At 42.4% G+C, this 19548-nt stretch overlaps 1 protein-coding gene across 1 annotated transcript; it reads right to left on the minus strand.

Moving 5' to 3' along the window:
- Nucleotides 1–4776: 4776 nt before the first annotated feature.
- On the minus strand, nucleotides 4777–16875 carry LOC117503760 (kinesin-like protein KIF26B). Its single transcript, XM_034162994.1, has 3 exons — nucleotides 16761–16875; nucleotides 10822–11214; nucleotides 4777–4791 (listed from the first exon to the last, which is right to left on the minus strand). The coding sequence occupies exons 1-3, from the start codon at nucleotides 16818–16820 to the stop codon at nucleotides 4777–4779; spliced, it is 468 nt and encodes a 155-aa protein (XP_034018885.1). The 5' UTR covers nucleotides 16821–16875.
- Between the last annotated feature and the right edge of the window lie 2673 nt (nucleotides 16876–19548).

Consider the following 19548-nt stretch of genomic DNA (forward strand, 5'->3'; position numbering starts at 1 on the left):
GAAATGTCTTTTACCTTTACATTTTAATGTAATTTCTGGCAGGAGATGCACAAACAATATGTCATTTCTTTTAAAGTGTCTGTTTTGGGTCTTACTTACCAAAATACATTGATTTGGATGAGATGCTTCCACACTTACAGTAATTTAAAAAAGTGTCTGATACTCAGCAACCATACATTCAACCTGATTCGCTCAGTGGCATTTTATCCTGCACAGTTTGAATATGAATATGATACATTATAGTTTATTGTACCAAAGAAACTTGGCTTGAGTTCAGTCTGCAGCATTTTAAAAGCAGAGCAAATATGCACCAAGACATAAAACATCTTAAAACAATATACTGGACAGAGGTAGACTGCACAGTGCTACAAACCACTTGGCGCATACAGTATTTACCTAAAGTGAACAAATCCTCTGTTTAATATCATGTTAACAGACACAAAACACTTCTTAAAGCTATTTATTGTGCATTTAGCCACTCTAAAGCTGACCACAAAACAAAAGCTCATACTCATACGTCAGTGTCACAGGCTACTCAAAAATGGACTAAAAAGAAAACATTTGTTTGTAAAAATCTTTTGTATTTTAAAACCGAAGTTGAGCAGAAACATCCCATTTTACACCCTTATCGAATATCTGATCAGCCTCTGTAGAACTGCACCATAAACACAACATCATCACTGAATCAATCAAGTAGTTTCGTCCTTTTCCCTGAACTAGTAACAGCGTTGGGTTGGTACAGCAAAAACACAGCTTGTGCAGGCAGTAATAACAACAAATCCTGTCATCTTGTACATCTACAGCCTGAAAGGGCATAAAATGATGACAAAATTATTTCAATATGGTGAGCTTTGATGCATGAGGGCAACAGAAAAATCAACTTTGTTTAACCTATGTAATGTTGCATAGATCAGTGATTCTCAACCGGGGTGCCGTGGCACCCTAGGGTGCCGTGATCGATCGTAGGGGTGCCGTGGGCAATTATCAAATATCACCATTATCGGTGTATCAATCAATCAATTTTTTTATATAGCGCCAAATCACAACAAACAGTTGCCCCAAGGCGCTTTATATTGAAAGGCAAGGCCATACAATAATTATGTAAAATCCCAACGGTCAAAACGACCCCCTGTGAGCAAGCACTTGGCTACAGTGGGAAGGAAAAACTCCCTTTTAACAGGAAGAAACCTCCAGCAGAACCAGGCTCAGGGAGGGGCAGTCTTCTGCTGGGACTGGTTGGGGCTGAGGGAGAGAACCAGGAAAAAGACATGCTGTGGAGGGGAGCAGAGATCGATCACTAATGATTAAATGCAGAGTGGTGCATACAGAGCAAAAAGAGAAAGAAACAGTGCATCATGGGAACCCCCCAGCAGTCTACGTCTATAGCAGCATAACTAAGGGATGGTTCAGGGTCACCTGATCCAGCCCTAACTATAAGCTTTAGCAAAAAGGAAAGTTTTAAGCCTAATCTTAAAAGTAGAGAGGGTGTCTGTCAGCAAAGCGCGCAGTAGCGCTGAGCCGTGTGCTGACAAGGAGGCGTGATCGCCATTTTAATTCCGGGAAAGTTAGTGATTTGTGTGCACAGAAGTTCACTTAGTCTCGTCAAGAAACAGGTGGAATATGCCGGAAAGCTGCGCATGTTGGCAAAGTCACAAACGGAGGAACAAGGGAGACAATATTTCCTTCCATAAGTAAGTGGTTTTGGTTATTGTTGTCACTTTGACCGTGATATTTGGATGATAAACAGCTGTATGTCTCCTGCCGTACCTGTGTCGCCCGATGACACGGATCATTAATTTCACTTATGTCTAGCTGATATTTTCCACTGCTAGACCAATGTCTAGTTAAAATTCTTGTCGTTAGTGACTAAAAATTGTTTGACAAGACTGGGGAATTTTTTTTTTTTTTGCACCTTAAAATAATGAGATTAATGACCCGCGCTGTGCTGCCACACACATAGAGATGTGCACACATACACCGCTGACTTCATGAATGAAACTCGGTCAATAAAGGATAATTGTGTAAAAATAATAATATAAATGTATTGTAATGGTTTTAGGAGCCGCGCTGTGCTGAACACAGCAGCAGCTCAGCCGAGCAGTGTAGCTTGAACAGCACAGATCTGTGTAACTTTCAACACTAATATTTGAGAATGTGTGTGTGTCAAAGTAAGTTTAATACTTTCCTGACATAATTTAATGTAATTTAATTTTACTGGCTCGATATCCAGGACAAAATGGCATTTTAACACGTATTTTGCGAGCATTTTTCTGAGTGTGTTCAGTCACGAATCTCCATTGAAAATGCATTAACATCCGGGTACTTCGTCAATATTTTGCCCGGTTAGGAGACGTCATGTCGCTGTCCATGAAGGGACGTTTTCGTTTAGTGTGCAGCATTGGGACTGCACTCTCTAGTTCTTATATACAGCTCCATGACTATAGTATACTATGTTACGTCATATCTGTACCGCACGTGTTGCTAACGTACTAACGCACCGTGTAGAGACAGTCGAGTTAGTGGTGCGTGACACGTGACACATGACAGTGGTGTGCCGCAGGATTTTGTAAATATAAAAAGGGTGCCCGGCTCTCAAAAAGGTTGAAAATCACTGGCACAGATGATGCGTCTGCCACCTGCTGAATGCGGCAGCTGCTTTCACTTTTTGAGCTCTTTAACGCAGTCAGTGTTAAATTAACACTTTCAAAAGATTTTATAGGTGTTGCAGTTTTTTCTTTCAGAAGACCAACATACAATACAAGCATACAATTTTTTTGAAAAACCGGGATTGAGGTGCAGGTGGATAAGCAGGTAAAGATTCAGACCGCAATTTGGAGTGTGTCCAGGTTTGATTCCCAGCCTCTTTATGTCTGTTGTTACTGTAAAGAGTAGATGATAAATACTTGCTTTCGATGTCCCTGTGACCTTTTCAGAGATTTGTGGTTTAACTGTAGCTCATCAATGAAGAAATTGTCGCTTTAATTCTGCAATTTTTTTTAAATCAACAGTAACTGCACAAGAGAACAAAAACATGGAAGCAATATGGTTATTACCGTCAGGTTTCCACACTGTAATTCACAGTTGATTAAACCTCTGTTGACTCCCAAAAGTGAATCGGCTGCAAATCCTGAATTATCCGCAAACTGTGAATTGCAAAACGTGAATATTGAAAAAATATCTCACGAAACACAAACGCACATCTTGCAAAATGTGAATTTCACGATTGGTCCTACGTTTTGCACATATTCATGATTAGCGGTCTTACATTTTGCATTCCTCCAGGAACACCTTAGGAGAAAATCCACACTTTGTGTCCAATCACAGTGCACCGTCGTCATTTATAAATCAGCCAATTTGCCCCTCAGACTCTCACCTTTCCCTCCCACAGCCCCACTGATCCCTTAGGGATGCAGAGGGGCTCACCCCCGGCAGGGCGCATGTGCCCCTCCCCAGATGAATTTCATTCATCCAGCAACACCTTTGTGAAAAATGCACACTTTGTGTCTGATCAAAGTGTCTTTTGAATGTACATAATAATAATGTTCAGTTAAAAACCAAATGGACAGTTACTCACTCACTCATGTTCAACCGCTTACTCTGATTATGGGTTGTGGGGGGGCCAGAGCCTATCCCAGCAGTTACAGGGCATGAGGCGGGGTACACCCTGGACAGGACACCAGTCTGTCGCAGGGCCATATACAGATAAACAAACACATTCACACCTGCACACACACCTAAGGACAATTTAAAGTTTCCAATCCACCTAACCTGTATGTCTTTCGATGTGGGAGGAAGCCAGAGCACCCGGAGAAAGCCACACAAGTGCACACAGAAAGGCCACAGGTGAGAATCGATCCCATGACCTTCTTGCTGTGAGGCAAGAGTGCTAACCACTAAGCCACCGTACTGCCATGTGCAGCTATTGCTTGGAATGATATGTCCCATAGCAAATTTAAGCCTGCCAATACAATACGAAATATGGATACATATTGTGATTGAGAGAAAATAATATTTTTCAAATGGATACCATTTTTTTTACGAAAATGTTTAAAAATATACATACAATAATAACTGTAAACAGCAGTGTACAGGTAATGAATGTCCAGCTAATGATCGGTCATATGTGTAGTTAACAGAACATAGACCAAACTGTAAATGTGCACGTATAGCTCATGAAAATTAAGATTGCGTTGACACACATCTTTTGGTAGTGACCTCTCCCCCCCAAAAAATATTTCTGCAGACATAGAATTAGTGATCAAGATTTCCAGAAGTAACTGACCTATAAACTACTTACACTGCAAGAAAATATATATCATGAATGATAGTCACGTTTTGTGACTTAAGTTTTGCGAGACCTGTGTTAACGTTTTGTGGGATATTTTTTTCCGGTTTGCAGCAAAATTATTAATGGTTCACGGATACTCATGTTTGTGTAAATTTTCATTAGCGGTTTGTGGATAATTCACGATCTGCAGCAGATTCACGTTTTGGGGTCAACAGTGGACTTTGATACAGACATTGTAAGAACTTTGGTTGAGTTTAAGGTCATTCAGATGGGAATCAATGAAATGTCCCCTAAAGAGACAAAAGCATTGACTGTGTGTGTGTGTGTGTGTGTGTGTGTGTGTGTGTGTGTGTGTGTGTGTGTGTGTGTGTGTGTGTGTGTGTGTGTGTGTGTGTGTGTGTGTGTGTGTGTGGAAGCACTAAGGTAGGTGAACATGTCTTTTGAGTCTCACTGTGAGAGGTCATGTGTGTCGCAGTATCCTGTGAGAATTACATGACAGCACACTGAGAACAGACACGCAAACACAAACACCAGCTGAACTGCTGCTCCAGCAGAGAACAGTCACCGGGTCACACCCCTTCACCAAAGACAGGAGTGACACAGACTGTGCACCACTCAGCCTGCTGTTCACATGTAGAAAGATTTTGTGAGACAACACCAGACAAGTCAGCATTAAAAATAACTCAGTACAATACACAGAGTGGAATTAATTTAGCTAATAACAGCTGTTACAGGGCTGAACATGTGAACAGACAAACAAGACGTATGAACACATTCCAGCATTCTGCTGTAAGGGATAAGAGAACAGTGGTTAAAAAAAATGTTGCTTGTCATTCTAAACATGTTAAAAATCAAAATGCTGCAAGACGTCTTTCATAAGCTGATCCTGAATCAGTCAAATCAGAAAACGCTGCAGCTGAGGAGAACAGCTCAGAACACATTTGCAGTAACACATGTAAGCACAGCCAATAGATACTCACATTGCATGTTTTATGCATATGCCATCTGTGCACAAGTACGCTCCTGTACACAACTACTGCACCTAACCCACTCTTAGAGTCTCCATAGTGTCTTTTTTTTGCTCATCCAAACACCAACACAGTATCACTATGATGGCGGGCTGGAGGTGCTACCGTGCCACCCTCTCTATCTTTATTAAATTTAGTATTATATCTTATTCCAGTGCCTTTGCCATTTTCACTTTGATTATTTCTTAATGTCATCATGTTTGCTGCCCTGATTTGACTCTACAAAATTGTGTTATATTGGCTTTGCTCTGTGTAATGACGATAAATTGAAGTGAGTATGGAGGACAGCTAAACTGGTTGAAAGCGTGCATCCACTTCACAGCAATCACTCAAAGCTTTTGTTGCTAGATTTTGTGCCCAAACCTGTCAAATACACTAGATATAAACCAAAAACCAATAAATAAGAACAACAATTGACAGCAACCATGAAAATACTGGTCCACATGAAAGAAAATGACCCCAATATATCCAGAACTGGTAACATCAAGCTACTTTGTTGGGGTTTTTTAACTGTTAATCAGAAGTGAAGACTTGAAAAGAACTTAAGGGCACATTCAGTGTGCTCCAAAATTCCAGAAAGAATAATGTGTTGGATATGTAGGAATGAATTTGCACATGCATACTGTTTGTTGGTTTTGATCATAAAATCAGCTCATGTGTGTGTTCTCAAACTGCTAATGGAAGTGAAATTGATTAGAAGGAGTGACAGAAAGAGAGTTATGATTACAGCAAAGTATTTAGTTTTGCTTCTTCATCTACAGTTCTACTGAAAATTCAGTTTGATATGCTCAAATATTCCTCTTCAAACTTTTTTAATGTCATTCAAGTTGCCAGTCAGTAACTGTAGAGGTACTGCTCAGAGCATGACAACACAACTACCAATGATCACTCAATAATACAATTATTGCAAAATTCTGATTTTCGTATGGGCGGCACGGTGGGTTAGTGGTTAGTAGGGATGTGAATCTTACAACTCACGATTCAATTCAATTCTGATTCTTGGGGTGACGATTCGATTCAGAATCGATTTTTGATTCAAAGAGCTCTGAGAAATAGTTATATTACTTAAAAATGTTTATGTTTAAGAAAATGCAGCTTTACAAGGTTAATCAAGTGATTCTAGATGTAAATTTACTTATCTGCTTTGCTTGTTCAGAGTTGGCTGGCAGTATAGCGAAGCGCTGGTCAGTAGTCGGCAGATACCGCTGCTCCACTTCTTTTAGCTCCGGGTGATGGCGTAGCATGTGGGCTTGTGAATTTGAAGTGTTTCCGAAATACTTGACTTTCATTTTGCAGATTTTGCACACTACATAAGTCAAGCTCCTTCTTATGTAGCAAATAATAAAATCCAAAATGCGCCCAAACATTTGCCTTCAGCAAAGACGGTGCTGGCTGAATTAGCTCTTCGTCGGCCATGCTAAGCTGCAGCTCACGAATGTTTGAAGCACGCCGGACCCTCCCCTCGCGGGGACGCTGTAGTACAGAAGCCGTTAAGAAAATGTTTAAAAAAATGTGTTGTGTGGGCCGCCCAAAGAGGAGGTACTACTGGCTCACCACCAGAGGGCGCCCTGCCTGATGTCTGGCTTCAGGCACCAGAGGGCGTAGTCGCCACACAGGAGCACCAGGAGCCCGGAGCTGACAGCTGTCAGTCATCACCTCATCAACATCACATTCCATAAAAGCCTGGGAGAGACGTCATAACTCCGCCGAGTTATCTGCTTACCCTTCAGGTAAACAACTCAGCCGTTCGGTGCCATACGCACACGTTTTTGCAACAGAGCTTTTTGCAGTCATAACCTTTTTGTACACTTGCAGCTTGTAGCCGAGTTTGTGGAAGTTGGAAGGAGTTGGCGTTTCCACTCCTCACTTCAGACTTTGATTAAGTGATACATAAGGCACTGCACGTACTCTGTGTTCCTGTGTTTGGAGGTGGAGGTTTTTTCCCTCAGGAAGGAACTGTATTTTTGCTGACTGTTTGCTGGGTGTACACACCCACCTTTAACCTGTGTCTGTTCCTGCCAGCAGTACTGGATCTGACAGCTGGAAGCGGTGGCCACCTGGGGACTCAGGGCTTGGCGGCTCCGGTGTGTTGCAGGTCTCCATTGGCGGTAGAACCTCGTGGGTCCCGGCTCTTCTCTGGTTAGGCGTCTCCTACCCTTGGGCCTGCCCACGCGTCACTGAGTTTTGAGATTGACAGACTAAAAGCATATTTGGTTGTTTGTGCACATTTGCAGAATAAATTGTTATTTATTCGGACTTCCTATTGGCCATTCATTTATACCCTGGCGTGGGTCCATTTACTTCACTTTCCCAACAAAATGCTTTTTAAAATCGATTCTTGGACATTTTGGATTGATTCAGAATTGTAAGAAATAAGAATCGTGATTCGGCTGTGAATAATTTTTTCCGGCACCCTAGTGGTTAGCACTGTTGCTTCACAGCAAGAAGGTCGTGGGATCACTTCCCACCTGTTCCTTTCTATGTGGAGTTTGTATGTTCTCCCCATGTTCGTGTGGGTTCCCTCTGGGTGCCTCCCACTTCCAAAGACTTCCATGTTAGGTGAACTGGTTGGTAACTTTAAATTGAACATAGGTGTGAATGTGTTTGTCTCTCTGTGGCCCTGCAATAAATAGACTGGTGTCCTGTCCAGTGTGTACCCTGCCTCATGCCCTCTGACTGCTGGGATAGGCTCCAGCATCCCCCCCAATGACCCTTGGCTGAATGATTTTCTTATGAATTGCAGGTACAACCCAAAAATGCAAGTATTGTTATAATGGTCACACAGGGCGGCACAGTGGCTCAGTGGTTAGCGCTATTGCCTCACAGCAAGAACATCCTGGGATCGCTGGTACTTTCTGTGTGGAATTTGCATGTCCTCCCCATGTTCTCCAAAGACCTGGTCTCACGGCAAGTCGTGATTCAGCAGCATGAAATATACATTAATCTATTGGTTCGCGATATTGTGAAGAAAAACGTTTCATTTTCGTCACAGCAGCACAAATTCATTCTAATTCATTCCGTGATGGCTGCATGAAATTAAAAGTGAAGCGGGGGGTCAGGGGTGTTATGGTTAGGTTGGGGGGAAGGAGTAGTATTAGGTTATGGTTAAGGTTAAGCCCCGTTTACACATAGACGGTAAGAGCTCCCAGAAGCGTCCCAGAAGAGTTTTTGGCCGTCTTAAGGATCACACGCCGTTGTTAACGCCGGCACTAGGGGGCGTGGCTTAGTTCCGGCTTTACTGGGAATCATCGAAAAAATTATTCAACATGTCGAATAATTCTGGGAGCGCTCCCGGAGAATTCGCGTGACGACGGAGACAACGCGAACAACAGCGTTTGATACTTTTTAATCGCCGTTTCATCCTGCCCCTTCCTGTAGTGCTGCAGTTTACACCACCGTAATTGGCGGCCGGCGTTGTATCCCTAATCAACGGCATGTAAAACGGCGATAGAGCCCACATCGGCGTCCTCAAGGGTGTTTTAAACAGCGACAGAGGCAGACAAAATGGTGGCGCTAGCGGACAGTACGCCGTTCTAAACGCCACCTCCCGGTTAATGGCGTTCCAAACGGCCGATAGGTGGCAGTCATATAAAAACGCTAGCACGCTGCATGCAGGCCTCTCACTCGCGGCCAGCTCCAGATATTTTTGCAGAGAAGCTCCAGTATGCCTCCTAAAAGAAAATTGGCAGCGGCAAGGACTTACCAAGAGGTCTGGTTCAGAAAGAGGGTAGCCCTGTGGTGGAGATGAGCAACATGTTGAGGAGGGGAAAAGGAAGGAGAATAAAAGGCTGATGATCTCCTTCCCCCTGCAGTGACAGAGGCATGTATTCCTGCTGCTTCAGCCTATTATACTCTGGGGCGGTGCGTATATGCAAAAGTTCCTGGAGTAACGCAGGATTTGCCTGGATAAATCCAGCGGTACACAGGGCATTATCGGCGGCAGCAGAACACCGCCGTTCTCACGCGCGTCTTAACCTGCGATTGTAAAGGATAGAATTGGGTATTAACCCCCATTGCCTGACGTGTGCCAGATGCTACGGCGTCAAAACGCCGCTTTATTCAGCGGATTTAGCTGCGTTTTATCGGCGTATTTGCGGCTAGTACGGCGGTCAAAACGCCGGCGAAATGCTCTGCCCCTTTCCACCGCGAAAACAGCCGGAACTACCGCAAACTTCGGTCTACGTACTACCCGCCGACAAAACCGTCTATGTGTAAACCATGCTTTAGGGTTGGGGGTAGGAATAGGTTAGGAATAGTAAGTTAAAAAAAACCCGTCACGAAAATTTGACTCATTTTGTGACAGTAGCATGAAAAAAAAAACATGAGACTGGGCTGCCAAAGATGAACTGGAAACTCATCTACCGTCCCAGCCCAGGTGAGCAGATTGTCACCAAACTTTGGCTACACCCAAACACTCATACTACTGTACTACAGAGTACGGAAGCTTACAGCAATCAGTAAATCATTTTTAATCAAACTGTATGAATAACTTTGAGAAAATATTCCCAAATATTACACAGTGCAGTTTTGTGTGTGCAGTGCAATTTTGTGTGTTATTTATAAAGTCTTGAATGTGACATAAATGTGTGTACTGTACTGTAGTAATTTCCCTCAGAGTGTAAAGCCCAAAAACCTTCTGTTTCTTGGTCTCTGGTGTTTTAGAGGAGTGTACAAATGACTGCATCCCTGTGATTTATGAGAACACAACACATTCACCCACACAGTGATGATTACTACAAAGAAAAATTCATTACAGTCATTACACAAGGGAATGATGAGGAGTCCATTCTTTCATGGGCAACCATGCCTGAACAAATGCCACAATCATTGAAGAAGTGACTTATTACACTGGGCTTTCTCTAGATAATCAACTTAATATTGGTTGACAGGAAAGATATAATAACAATAATAATAATAATAATAATAATAATAATAAGAGCACATATGCAAAAGGATGTACGCCTACATAAATTTTAAAGCTACCGTGTGTAGGATTTAGTGTCATCTAGTGGTGACTGCATTATGCCAGTGAAGGTCATCATTTTGTTTCCTTCACATTTTGCTTTTTGGTGACGGGGGTTTCCCTTTCCTTCTCATATGACAAACAATATGTATAAGCCTCCACTTAACAAAAATGAGGGTTCTAAAACTTGTTAATTTGCACTAGTAACCATTATACTTTATAGGGAACCAACCACTGATTGCACTTCTTTTTTCTTCTGTTGCACCCGCCTTACAAAATGCAAAAGGTGTGTATGTCCCTTTTGGGTGACTGTATCAACATGGTGGTGCAACACAGCCACCACCATGAGGGGGCCCGCTCCTATGTAGATATGAGGAACGTAGTTGAAGACAATGAAAACAGATTAATTCCTTGTTGCAGGTGCACTCATGAAGAGATGTTATGAATGTTATAGTTCATATCTACGAGTAAACACCCTAAATCCTACACACTGTACTTTTAAAAACATTACAAATGGAAAAAAAAAAAGCAATTGTTTTTACCTTGGTAGAGTAAGGTCCAGGGATGAGCAGTTTCAGTGCTTGTCTTTTTAACTCTGTCAGTCTGGCATTGCAGTTCTCACACCATATCCCTCTTTCACTACCCGGGGAACTTCCACTGCCTGATGCTGGTGATCCTGTCCCAAAGCCTGGGGAGCCACCTAGAGAGCCCGGTGATCCAGTCCCAATCCCCGGAGAGATGGTTCCTGGAGATCCAGAGAAGGACCCAGGTGATGAGATCCCTGACCCCGGGGATGGTGTGCCTGTGGAGCTGGGCATGGAGCCGGCACCCTCAGGGGCAGGGCGTGTGGTTGAGCGGGTGGTGTCCTCATAGGCCTTTCGGTACCATGTTTCCGGAAAAAATGAGGCAGATTTGGTCGGGGAGGTGTCAGGCATCTGTGGGAGGGACACAAAGAGAAAAGCTTGACTGACAGCTGTCTGTCATGACGCACATTTTAACACGTAAAAGCACAGGTGTAAGTCATTCAAGCTGAACACTGTTGTTTTCACTGCACCTGTGCTTTTAAATGTCTGCTACAGAACATATCTGTGACCTTGTACATCAAAATAATAAATTATGTGACTTTTTGGATTAGGAAAAAATTGCTTCTTTGAAGGTCATACATATCAAAGTTGAAACACCAACATATTTATCAATATGAAAAAGTTATTTTGACCTTTCCTGGATCTGCTCATTTATTTAACATCAAACAAATGTAATCACTTCTAAATCCTTTCAATATCTTTGTGAAAATTAATTCAGTGGTTTTTGAATGATACTGCTAAGAAAACAGATGGTACAAACACAGTCTCCAGTCTGGCAGAGAAGTCTAGGAAATTGACTTTATGAATTTATGTTTTTGCTTGAAAATGCAAAATGGATTTTTTGTGGTGTAACTATTATATATATATATATATATAGTGAGGAAAATAAGTATTTGAACATCCTGCAGTTTTGCAAGTTCTCCCACTTAGAAATTTTTATCTTAGGTGCATGTCCACTGTGAGAGACATAATCTAAAAAAAATCCGGAAATCACAATGTATGTTTTTTTAATAATTTATTTGTATGTTGCTGCTGCAAATAAGTATTTGAACACCTACTAACCAACAATAATTCTGGCTCACACAGACCTGTTAATTTTTCTTTAAGAAGCCCTCTTATTCTGCACTCTTTACCTGTATTAATTGCACCTGTTTGAACTTGTTACCTGTATAAAAGACACCTGTTCACACACTCAATCAATCACATTCCAACCTGTCCACCATAGCCAAGACCAAAGAGCTGTCTAAGGACACCAGGGACAAAACTGTAGACCTACACAACGCTGGGATGGACTACAGGACAACAGGCAAGCAGCTTGGTAGAAGACAACAACTGTTATGATTATTTATTAGAAAGTGGAAGAAACATAAAATGACTGTCAATCTCCCTCTGTCTGGGATTCCATGCAAGATCTCCCTTTGTAGGTTAAGGATGATTCTGAGAAAGCTCAGAACTACACAGGAGGACCTGGTCAATGACCTGAAGAGAGCTGGGACCACAGTCACAAAGATTACATTAGTAACACATGATGCTGTCATGGTTTAAAATCCTGCAGGGCAGCAATATCCCCCTGCTCAGGCCAGCACATGTCCAGGTCCATTTGAAGTTCACCAGTGACCATCTGGGTGATCCAGAGGAGGCATGGGAGAAGGTCATGTGGTCAGATGAGACCAAAATAGAGCTTTTTGGAATCAACTCCACTTACCATGTTTAGAGGATGAGAACAACCCCAAGAAAACCATCCCAACCGTGAAGCATGGGGGTGGAAACATCATACTCTGGGGGTGCTCTTCTGCAAAGGGGACAGGATGACTGCACCGTACTGATGGGAGGATGGATGGGGTCATGTATTGCAAGATTTTGGCAAACAACCTCCTTCCCTCAGTAAGAGCATTGAAGATGGGTCATGGCTGGGTCTTCCAGCATGACAATGACCCCAAACCACAGCCAGGGCAACTAAGGAGGGGCTCCGTAAGAAGCATTTCAAGGTCCTGGAGTGGCCTGGCCAGTCTCCAGACCTGAACTCAATAGAAAATCTTTGGAGGGAGCTGAAACTCCAAACCTGAAAGATTTGGAGAAGATCTGTATGGAGGAGTGAACCAAAATCCCTGCTGCGGTGTGTGCAAACCTGGTGAAAAACTACAGGAAACATTTGACCTCTGTAATTGCAAACAAAGGCTCCTGTACCAAATATTAACATTGATTTTCACAGGTGTTCAAATACTTATTTGCAGCAGTAACATACAAATAAATTATTTAAAAATCATACATTGTGATTTCCAGATTTTTTTTTAGATTATGTCTCTCACAGTGGACATGCACCTAAGATGAAAATTTCATACCCCTCCATGATTTCTAAGTGGCAGAACTTGCAAAATCGCAGGGTGTTCAAACACTTATTTTCCTCACTGTATATACACATACGAGAGTTACCCGTTCTAAACACGGGTAATAGAGAAGAATTTTAGCCATGTTATTGTATATTTCATGTCACTTTAGTTAAGGTGTAGTAAGTTGCATTGCACTGTGTGTATGTTGTCATCATTAATTTTCATAGAGCAATTTGTGACATTCATGAGATTCAAGTGAATGATGATATAAAGGTGACAGCATGTCATATCACTGCAATGCTGTGGGATATATAATGTTCTTTGTGCCTCTGCAGATGTTTCCTCAGCTCTATGACATTTCATCTGTTTAGCACTTGGGGTTTCACAACCTAACGCCCCTCGCTTCTTGGGAGGCATATCGACAGTCTGCATGCTGTACACAGCAGGTACATTTTAAGTAAAAAACGCACACCTTAACTCGCATGCAGTGCACACTGGCCCGTTCGGATTCTAATTAATGTCCACCCTCACCAGCCACTACCACATAGTAAGTAAGGTTAGGGTTAGGGTACCCTTTTCTTTTTCTTTCTTCTCTCTTTTTTTAGCAGCTGGGGTTAACCTCCCCGAACCCGACTTCTTTGGAAGCATTTTGTTCATTTCAGAATAGAATGTAAAAATAGGTCCTCCACAGGCAGCACCTCTGTTGAACTGGCAGAAAACGGCTCTGTAACGACATTGATGCAGCTACATTGTAAATGTCTTGCCAGCTCGGGATGTCAGTGAAGTGCTTTGAGGCTGATAAATGCAGAAAGAACACAATTTGTGTGAAATACACAATTTGCAGGCTAAGGCAAAAAAAAAAAAAAAAAAATGTTTTCTGTCACCTTGTGCCTTCCATAAAGTTTTGGTCACATTTTTTCTATTTTTTTTTTTTTTTTTTTGGGGGGGGGGGGCATAAAAATAAAAAAAGATAAAAAAAAAAAAAAAAAAAAAAAACAAGAAGGAATTTGACTGAGTTATAATCCAAAAGAAGATGATCACGAGCCTATGAAGCACTGAACAGGATCCAGTCAGGCGTCTTGTACAGATCTGCCCTATTTTGCTCAGTCAGACAGCCAAATGGAACATCAAATAAGCCACAAAAAGTTGAAAATGAGATATTTTGTGGCTGGGTAAATCCAGTCAAAGAGGAATGGTTCACTGATGTGGTGGAGACATTGGGTCCTTCTGTAATCCCTATAATAAGGTATAGTGGGAATGCTCCAAGTCTCCAAGTTAAGATGTGAATGTACTGTGAACAACTTGTTGATTGAAATTAGTTAAACATGATTAAACAATTGTGGCAGACCGATGTGAGTATAACCAGTACAGATTCTAGTCTATTTGGGTTGGGTGGGGGGTAAGGTCATACCAGTGGGATCAGACCTCATTATTCTCCCGATAAATGTTTTCACTGCAGAGGATCTGTGGTGAAGCAGCAGCGCTGGCTACGTGTTCGCCCCAATGAAGCTGTAAACATGAAATGAAGTGGAACGAAATGTGCACCAATTTGGTGACTTGGTTTAATTTATCTGATACTGATCAAGCCCCCCTGCCACCCCCCCCCCCCCCCCACCAAAATGCCTTAAACAGGTCTTGTTCCAATTGACTTGGGACATCCCTACCACCAACTATATGTTTGGCTAAAGATGCGCAGAACTGTGCAAGGTAACACACAGCCCCTGGCGTTTCCAGGCAGTCTCCCAGCCAAGTACTAATCAGGACCTGATGGGATCAGGTGTACAAAAAGCAGAATATGTGCTAAGTGTTTGACAGAGAAAATGCCAAACAAGCAAACAAATAAATGAAAAACATGCATTGTATGAGCAGAATTTAAAAACCTGCAGCCAATTTGTATTCAACTCTTTACACATTTCACAAATATTAAATCCAAACTCCATCTTGGCCATTCCCAAGTTCAAGAATGCTGAGCTAATTTTGAAATCTGAAAATCTTAATCAAACCTGTAGTCACCATTTTTGATTGCAGATTAAGTGCTTACACACACACACACACACACACACACACACACACGCACACACACACACATACACTTTTATGTTACAGCCTTATAAATTCATTTTCCCCTCAAAATTCTGCACACAATACCCCATAATGATAATGTGAATAAGTTTTTTGAGATATTTGCAAATTTATTAAAAAAAAGAAAACTAAGAAATCACATGTACATAAGTATTCACAGCCTTTGTCATGAAGCTCAAAATTAAGCTCAGGTGCATCCTGTTTCCACTGATCATCCCTGAGATGTTTCTATAGGTTAATTGGAGTCCACCTGGGGTAAATTCAGTTGCTTGGACATGATTTGGAAAGACACACACCTGTCTACATATAAGGTCCCACAGTTGACAGTACATGTCAGAACATAAACTAAGTATGAGGTCAAAGGAATTGTCTGTAGACCTCTGAGATAGAATTGTCTTGAGGCACAAAGCTGGGGAATGGTACAGAAACATTTCTGCTGCTTTGAAGGTCCCAATGATAACAGTGGCCTCCATCATCCGCAAATGTAAGGTTTGGATCCACCAGGACTCTTCCTGGACCTGGCTGCCCATCTAAACTGAGTGTGGGGAGAAGAGCCTTAGTCAGGGAGGTGACCAAGAACCTGATGGTCACTCTGTCAGAGCTCCAGCGTTCCTCTGTGGAGGAGAGACCCTTCCAGAAGGGCAACAACCATCTTGGCCTGTATGGTAGAGTGGGCAGACGGAAGCTACTCCTTAGTAAAAGGCACATGGCAGCCCACCTGGAGTTTGCCAAAAGGCACCTGAAGGACTCTCAGGCCATGAGAAACAAAATTTTATGGTCTGATGAGCGAAAGATTGAACTCTTTGGTGTGAATGCCAGGGGTCATGTTTGGCAGAAACAGGCACCATCCCTATAGTGAAGCATCCCTAATGTGAATGTCCCTGAGGGGCCCAGCCAGAGCCCAGACCTGAATCTGATTGAACATCTCTGGAGAAAAATGACTGTGCACCGACACTCCCCATCCAACCTGATGGAGCTTGAGAGGCGCTGCACAGAGGAATGAGCAAAATTGCCCAAAGATAGGTGCACCAAGCTTGTAGCATCACATTCAAGAAGACTTGAGGCTATAATTGCTGTCAAAAGTGCATCAACAAAGTATTGAGCAAAGGGTGTGAATACTTAGGTGTATATGATTTCTTAGTTTTTAATTTTAATAAATTTGCAAAAAATAAAAAAAACAAAACTTTTTTCATGATGTCATTATGGGGTGCTGTGAGTAGAATTTTGAGGGGAAAAAAATCCATTTTGGAATATGGCTGTAACATAAAATGTGTAAAAAGTGAAGCGCTGTGAATACTTTCCAGATCCACCTAAATTCTAAAATCACAAGTGATTTTCAAAAAGCAGTCAGCAATGCTTTTCATCGTGAGGTCCTGACATCAGTTTATTTAGAAAAAGGGTTTAAAACAAAGAATTCTGAGGTTAAAGTGGCACAGATCAATGAATGGCAGAGTGTGTCCAGCCTGCAGTGGATCGTGAACCTACCCCATATTTTCGGCTCCTGCTGCTCACAGACCTCTCCTTGGTCCCCGACAGTGAAGTCATGTTGGAGGTGAGAGGAGGGGGACGAGAGGACAAACAGTCTCTGCTGCTTCACATTAAATGAGTCCAACGGATCGATTTCAATTTACTGCAGTTTGCGCTCTTCTCAATCTGGACCCGACCTCAGTGCGCACAGCGTTCATACCCCATTCCGCCCCTTCGGACTAAAACAAATAATCCTGAGTGGGCTCTTCTTTTTCCACGCGTGTTTCCTTCCAGAAAGAGCCCTTGTGAGGCAAAGTGTGTCTTCTGTCAGGTTGGACGTGAAGGCAGACCGCTCCCTGTCTGCTCCGCGCTGATCGAGGCTCAGCAGCACTCCGGAGGGCATCGCACTCAGCCCGAGTCACTCCATCACTCCGCCGCCACTGACACGCACGGAAGAAGAAGAAAAAAACACACACACAGGACAAATTCCGAAACACGGGTCCACACAAAGTGTGTTGATGGAGAGAGATCTGCGCGTTGCTGACTGACTTGTATTTTCTTTCCTCCTGTTGATTTCTGATCCGCACTCTGCTCAAACTAAAGTGTACTGGAACAACACACGAGACATCTGGATGTGGGCGTGGTCTTCCTGCCCCTCAGTCACTGGTCAATACGCGTCCACGGATTCGAGTCAGTCACAGGTAGACTGCTCCGTGTCTGAATCAGGAGTCGGCAGCCATGTGCCATCGGTGCAAGAGTCTGCAGGTTTTCATTCCACCTGACCACCACTGCATTCACCTCCTGCGGTGACTGTAGGAATAAAAACCTGCAGAATGTTCACCATGCACAAATCAGTGAAATCATCTGTTGAAGAGGATTGGTTTGGATGAAAACCTGCAAAATGTTTGCCACGCACAAATCAATGAAAACAACTGTTGTGACTGGTTTGGATGAAAACCTGCAGAATGTCTGCCACGCACAAATCAATGAAAACAACTGCTGTAATTGGTTTGCATGAAAACCTGCAGAATGTTTGCCACGCACAAATCAATGAAAACAACTGTTGTAATTGGTTTGCATGAAAACCTGCAGAATGTTTGCCACGCACAAATCAATGAAAACAACTGTTGTGATTGGTTTGCATGAAAACCTGCAGAATGTTTGCCATGCACAAATCAATGAAAACTGTTGTAATTGGTTTGCATGGAAACCTGCAGAATGTTTGCCACGCACAAATCAATGAAAACAACTGTTGTGGTGATTGGTTTGGATGAAAACATGCAGAATGTTTGCCACGCACAAATCAATGAAAACAACTGTTGTGATTGGTTTGCATTAAAACCTGCAGAATGTTTGCCACGCACAAATCAATGAAAACAACTGTTGTGGTGATTGGTTTGGATGAAAACCTGCAGAATGTTTGCCATGCACAAATCAATGAAAACAACTGTTGACATTGTTTTGGATGAAAACCTGCAGGATGTTTGCCACGCACAAATCAATGAAAAGAACTGCTGTAATTGGTTTGCATGAAAACCTGCAGAATGTTTGCCACGCACAAATCAATGAAAACAACTGTTGTAATTGGTTTGCATGAAAACCTGCAGAATGTTTGCCACGCACAAATCAATGAAAACAACTGTTGTGATTGGTTTGCATGAAAACCTGCAGAATGTTTGCCATGCACAAATCAATGAAAACTGTTGTAATTGGTTTGCATGGAAACCTGCAGAATGTTTGCCACGCACAAATCAATGAAAACAACTGTTGTGGTGATTGGTTTGGATGAAAACATGCAGAATGTTTGCCACGCACAAATCAATGAAAACAACTGTTGTGATTGGTTTGCATTAAAACCTGCAGAATGTTTGCCACGCACAAATCAATGAAAACAACTGTTGTGGTGATTGGTTTGGATGAAAACCTGCAGAATGTTTGCCATGCACAAATCAATGAAAACAACTGTTGAGATTGGTTTGGATGAAAACCTGCAGGATGTTTGCCACGCACAAATCAATGAAAACAACTGTTGTGGTGATTGGTTGGAATGAAAACCTGTAGATTGTTCACCATGCAAAAATCAGTGAAATAATCTGCTGAGGTGACTGGTGAAATCATGTGCTGCAGTGATCAGCTGAAATAAAAATCTGTATACAGGTGGTACATACACTTATTGTTTGGAATAAAAACTTGTAGATTCTTAGCTCAGCTTAGTGGTTAGCACTGTTGCCTCACAACAAGAAGGTCATGGGTTCAATTCCCACCTGTGGCCTTTCTGTGTGGAGTCTGCGTGTTCTCATTGTGTTTGCGTGGGTTCCCTCCGGGTGCTCTGGCTTCCTCCCACATCCAAAGACATGCAGGTTAGGTGGATTGGAAACTTTAAATTGTCTGTAGGTGTGCGTGCGGGTGTGAATGTGTTTGTTTGTCTATATGTGGCTCTGTGACAGATTGGCATCCTGTCCAGGGTGTACCCCGCCTCATGCTCTAAGACAGCTGAGATAGGCTCCAGCCCCAAGCAACCTTAATTGAAGTAAGTGGTTGAAGACGAGTGAGTGAGTGAGATTCTTAGGTCATGTGAATTCTAATGAAATCACCCACTGAGGTGGACCTTTGGAATGAAAGACAGCAGATTACTGGCTTAAATGTTGTTTGTAGAATTGTCTGATGAAGTGTGGTTGGAACAAAAACTTCACTCTGGAATTAAAATCTATGGGCCATAGGCTCACTGTCTTTCACTGATGAGATGATGAGATAGAATGAAAGTCTGCAGCGTGTGGGTTCACATTTTTAGTAAAATTGCTTACTG

This window comes from Thalassophryne amazonica, chromosome 2 (genome assembly GCF_902500255.1).
Source record: "Thalassophryne amazonica chromosome 2, fThaAma1.1, whole genome shotgun sequence".
NCBI lineage: Eukaryota > Metazoa > Chordata > Actinopteri > Batrachoidiformes > Batrachoididae > Thalassophryne > Thalassophryne amazonica.

Coding starts and splice junctions, on each gene's coding strand:
- LOC117503760 (XM_034162994.1), bottom strand. CDS start 16,820: ATGACTTCACTGTCGGGGACCAAGGAGAGGTCTGTGAGCAGCAGGAGC. Junction 11,215..16,760: donor GCAGGAGCCGAAAATATGGG/GTAGGTTCACGA, acceptor TCCCTCCCACAG/ATGCCTGACACCTCCCCGAC.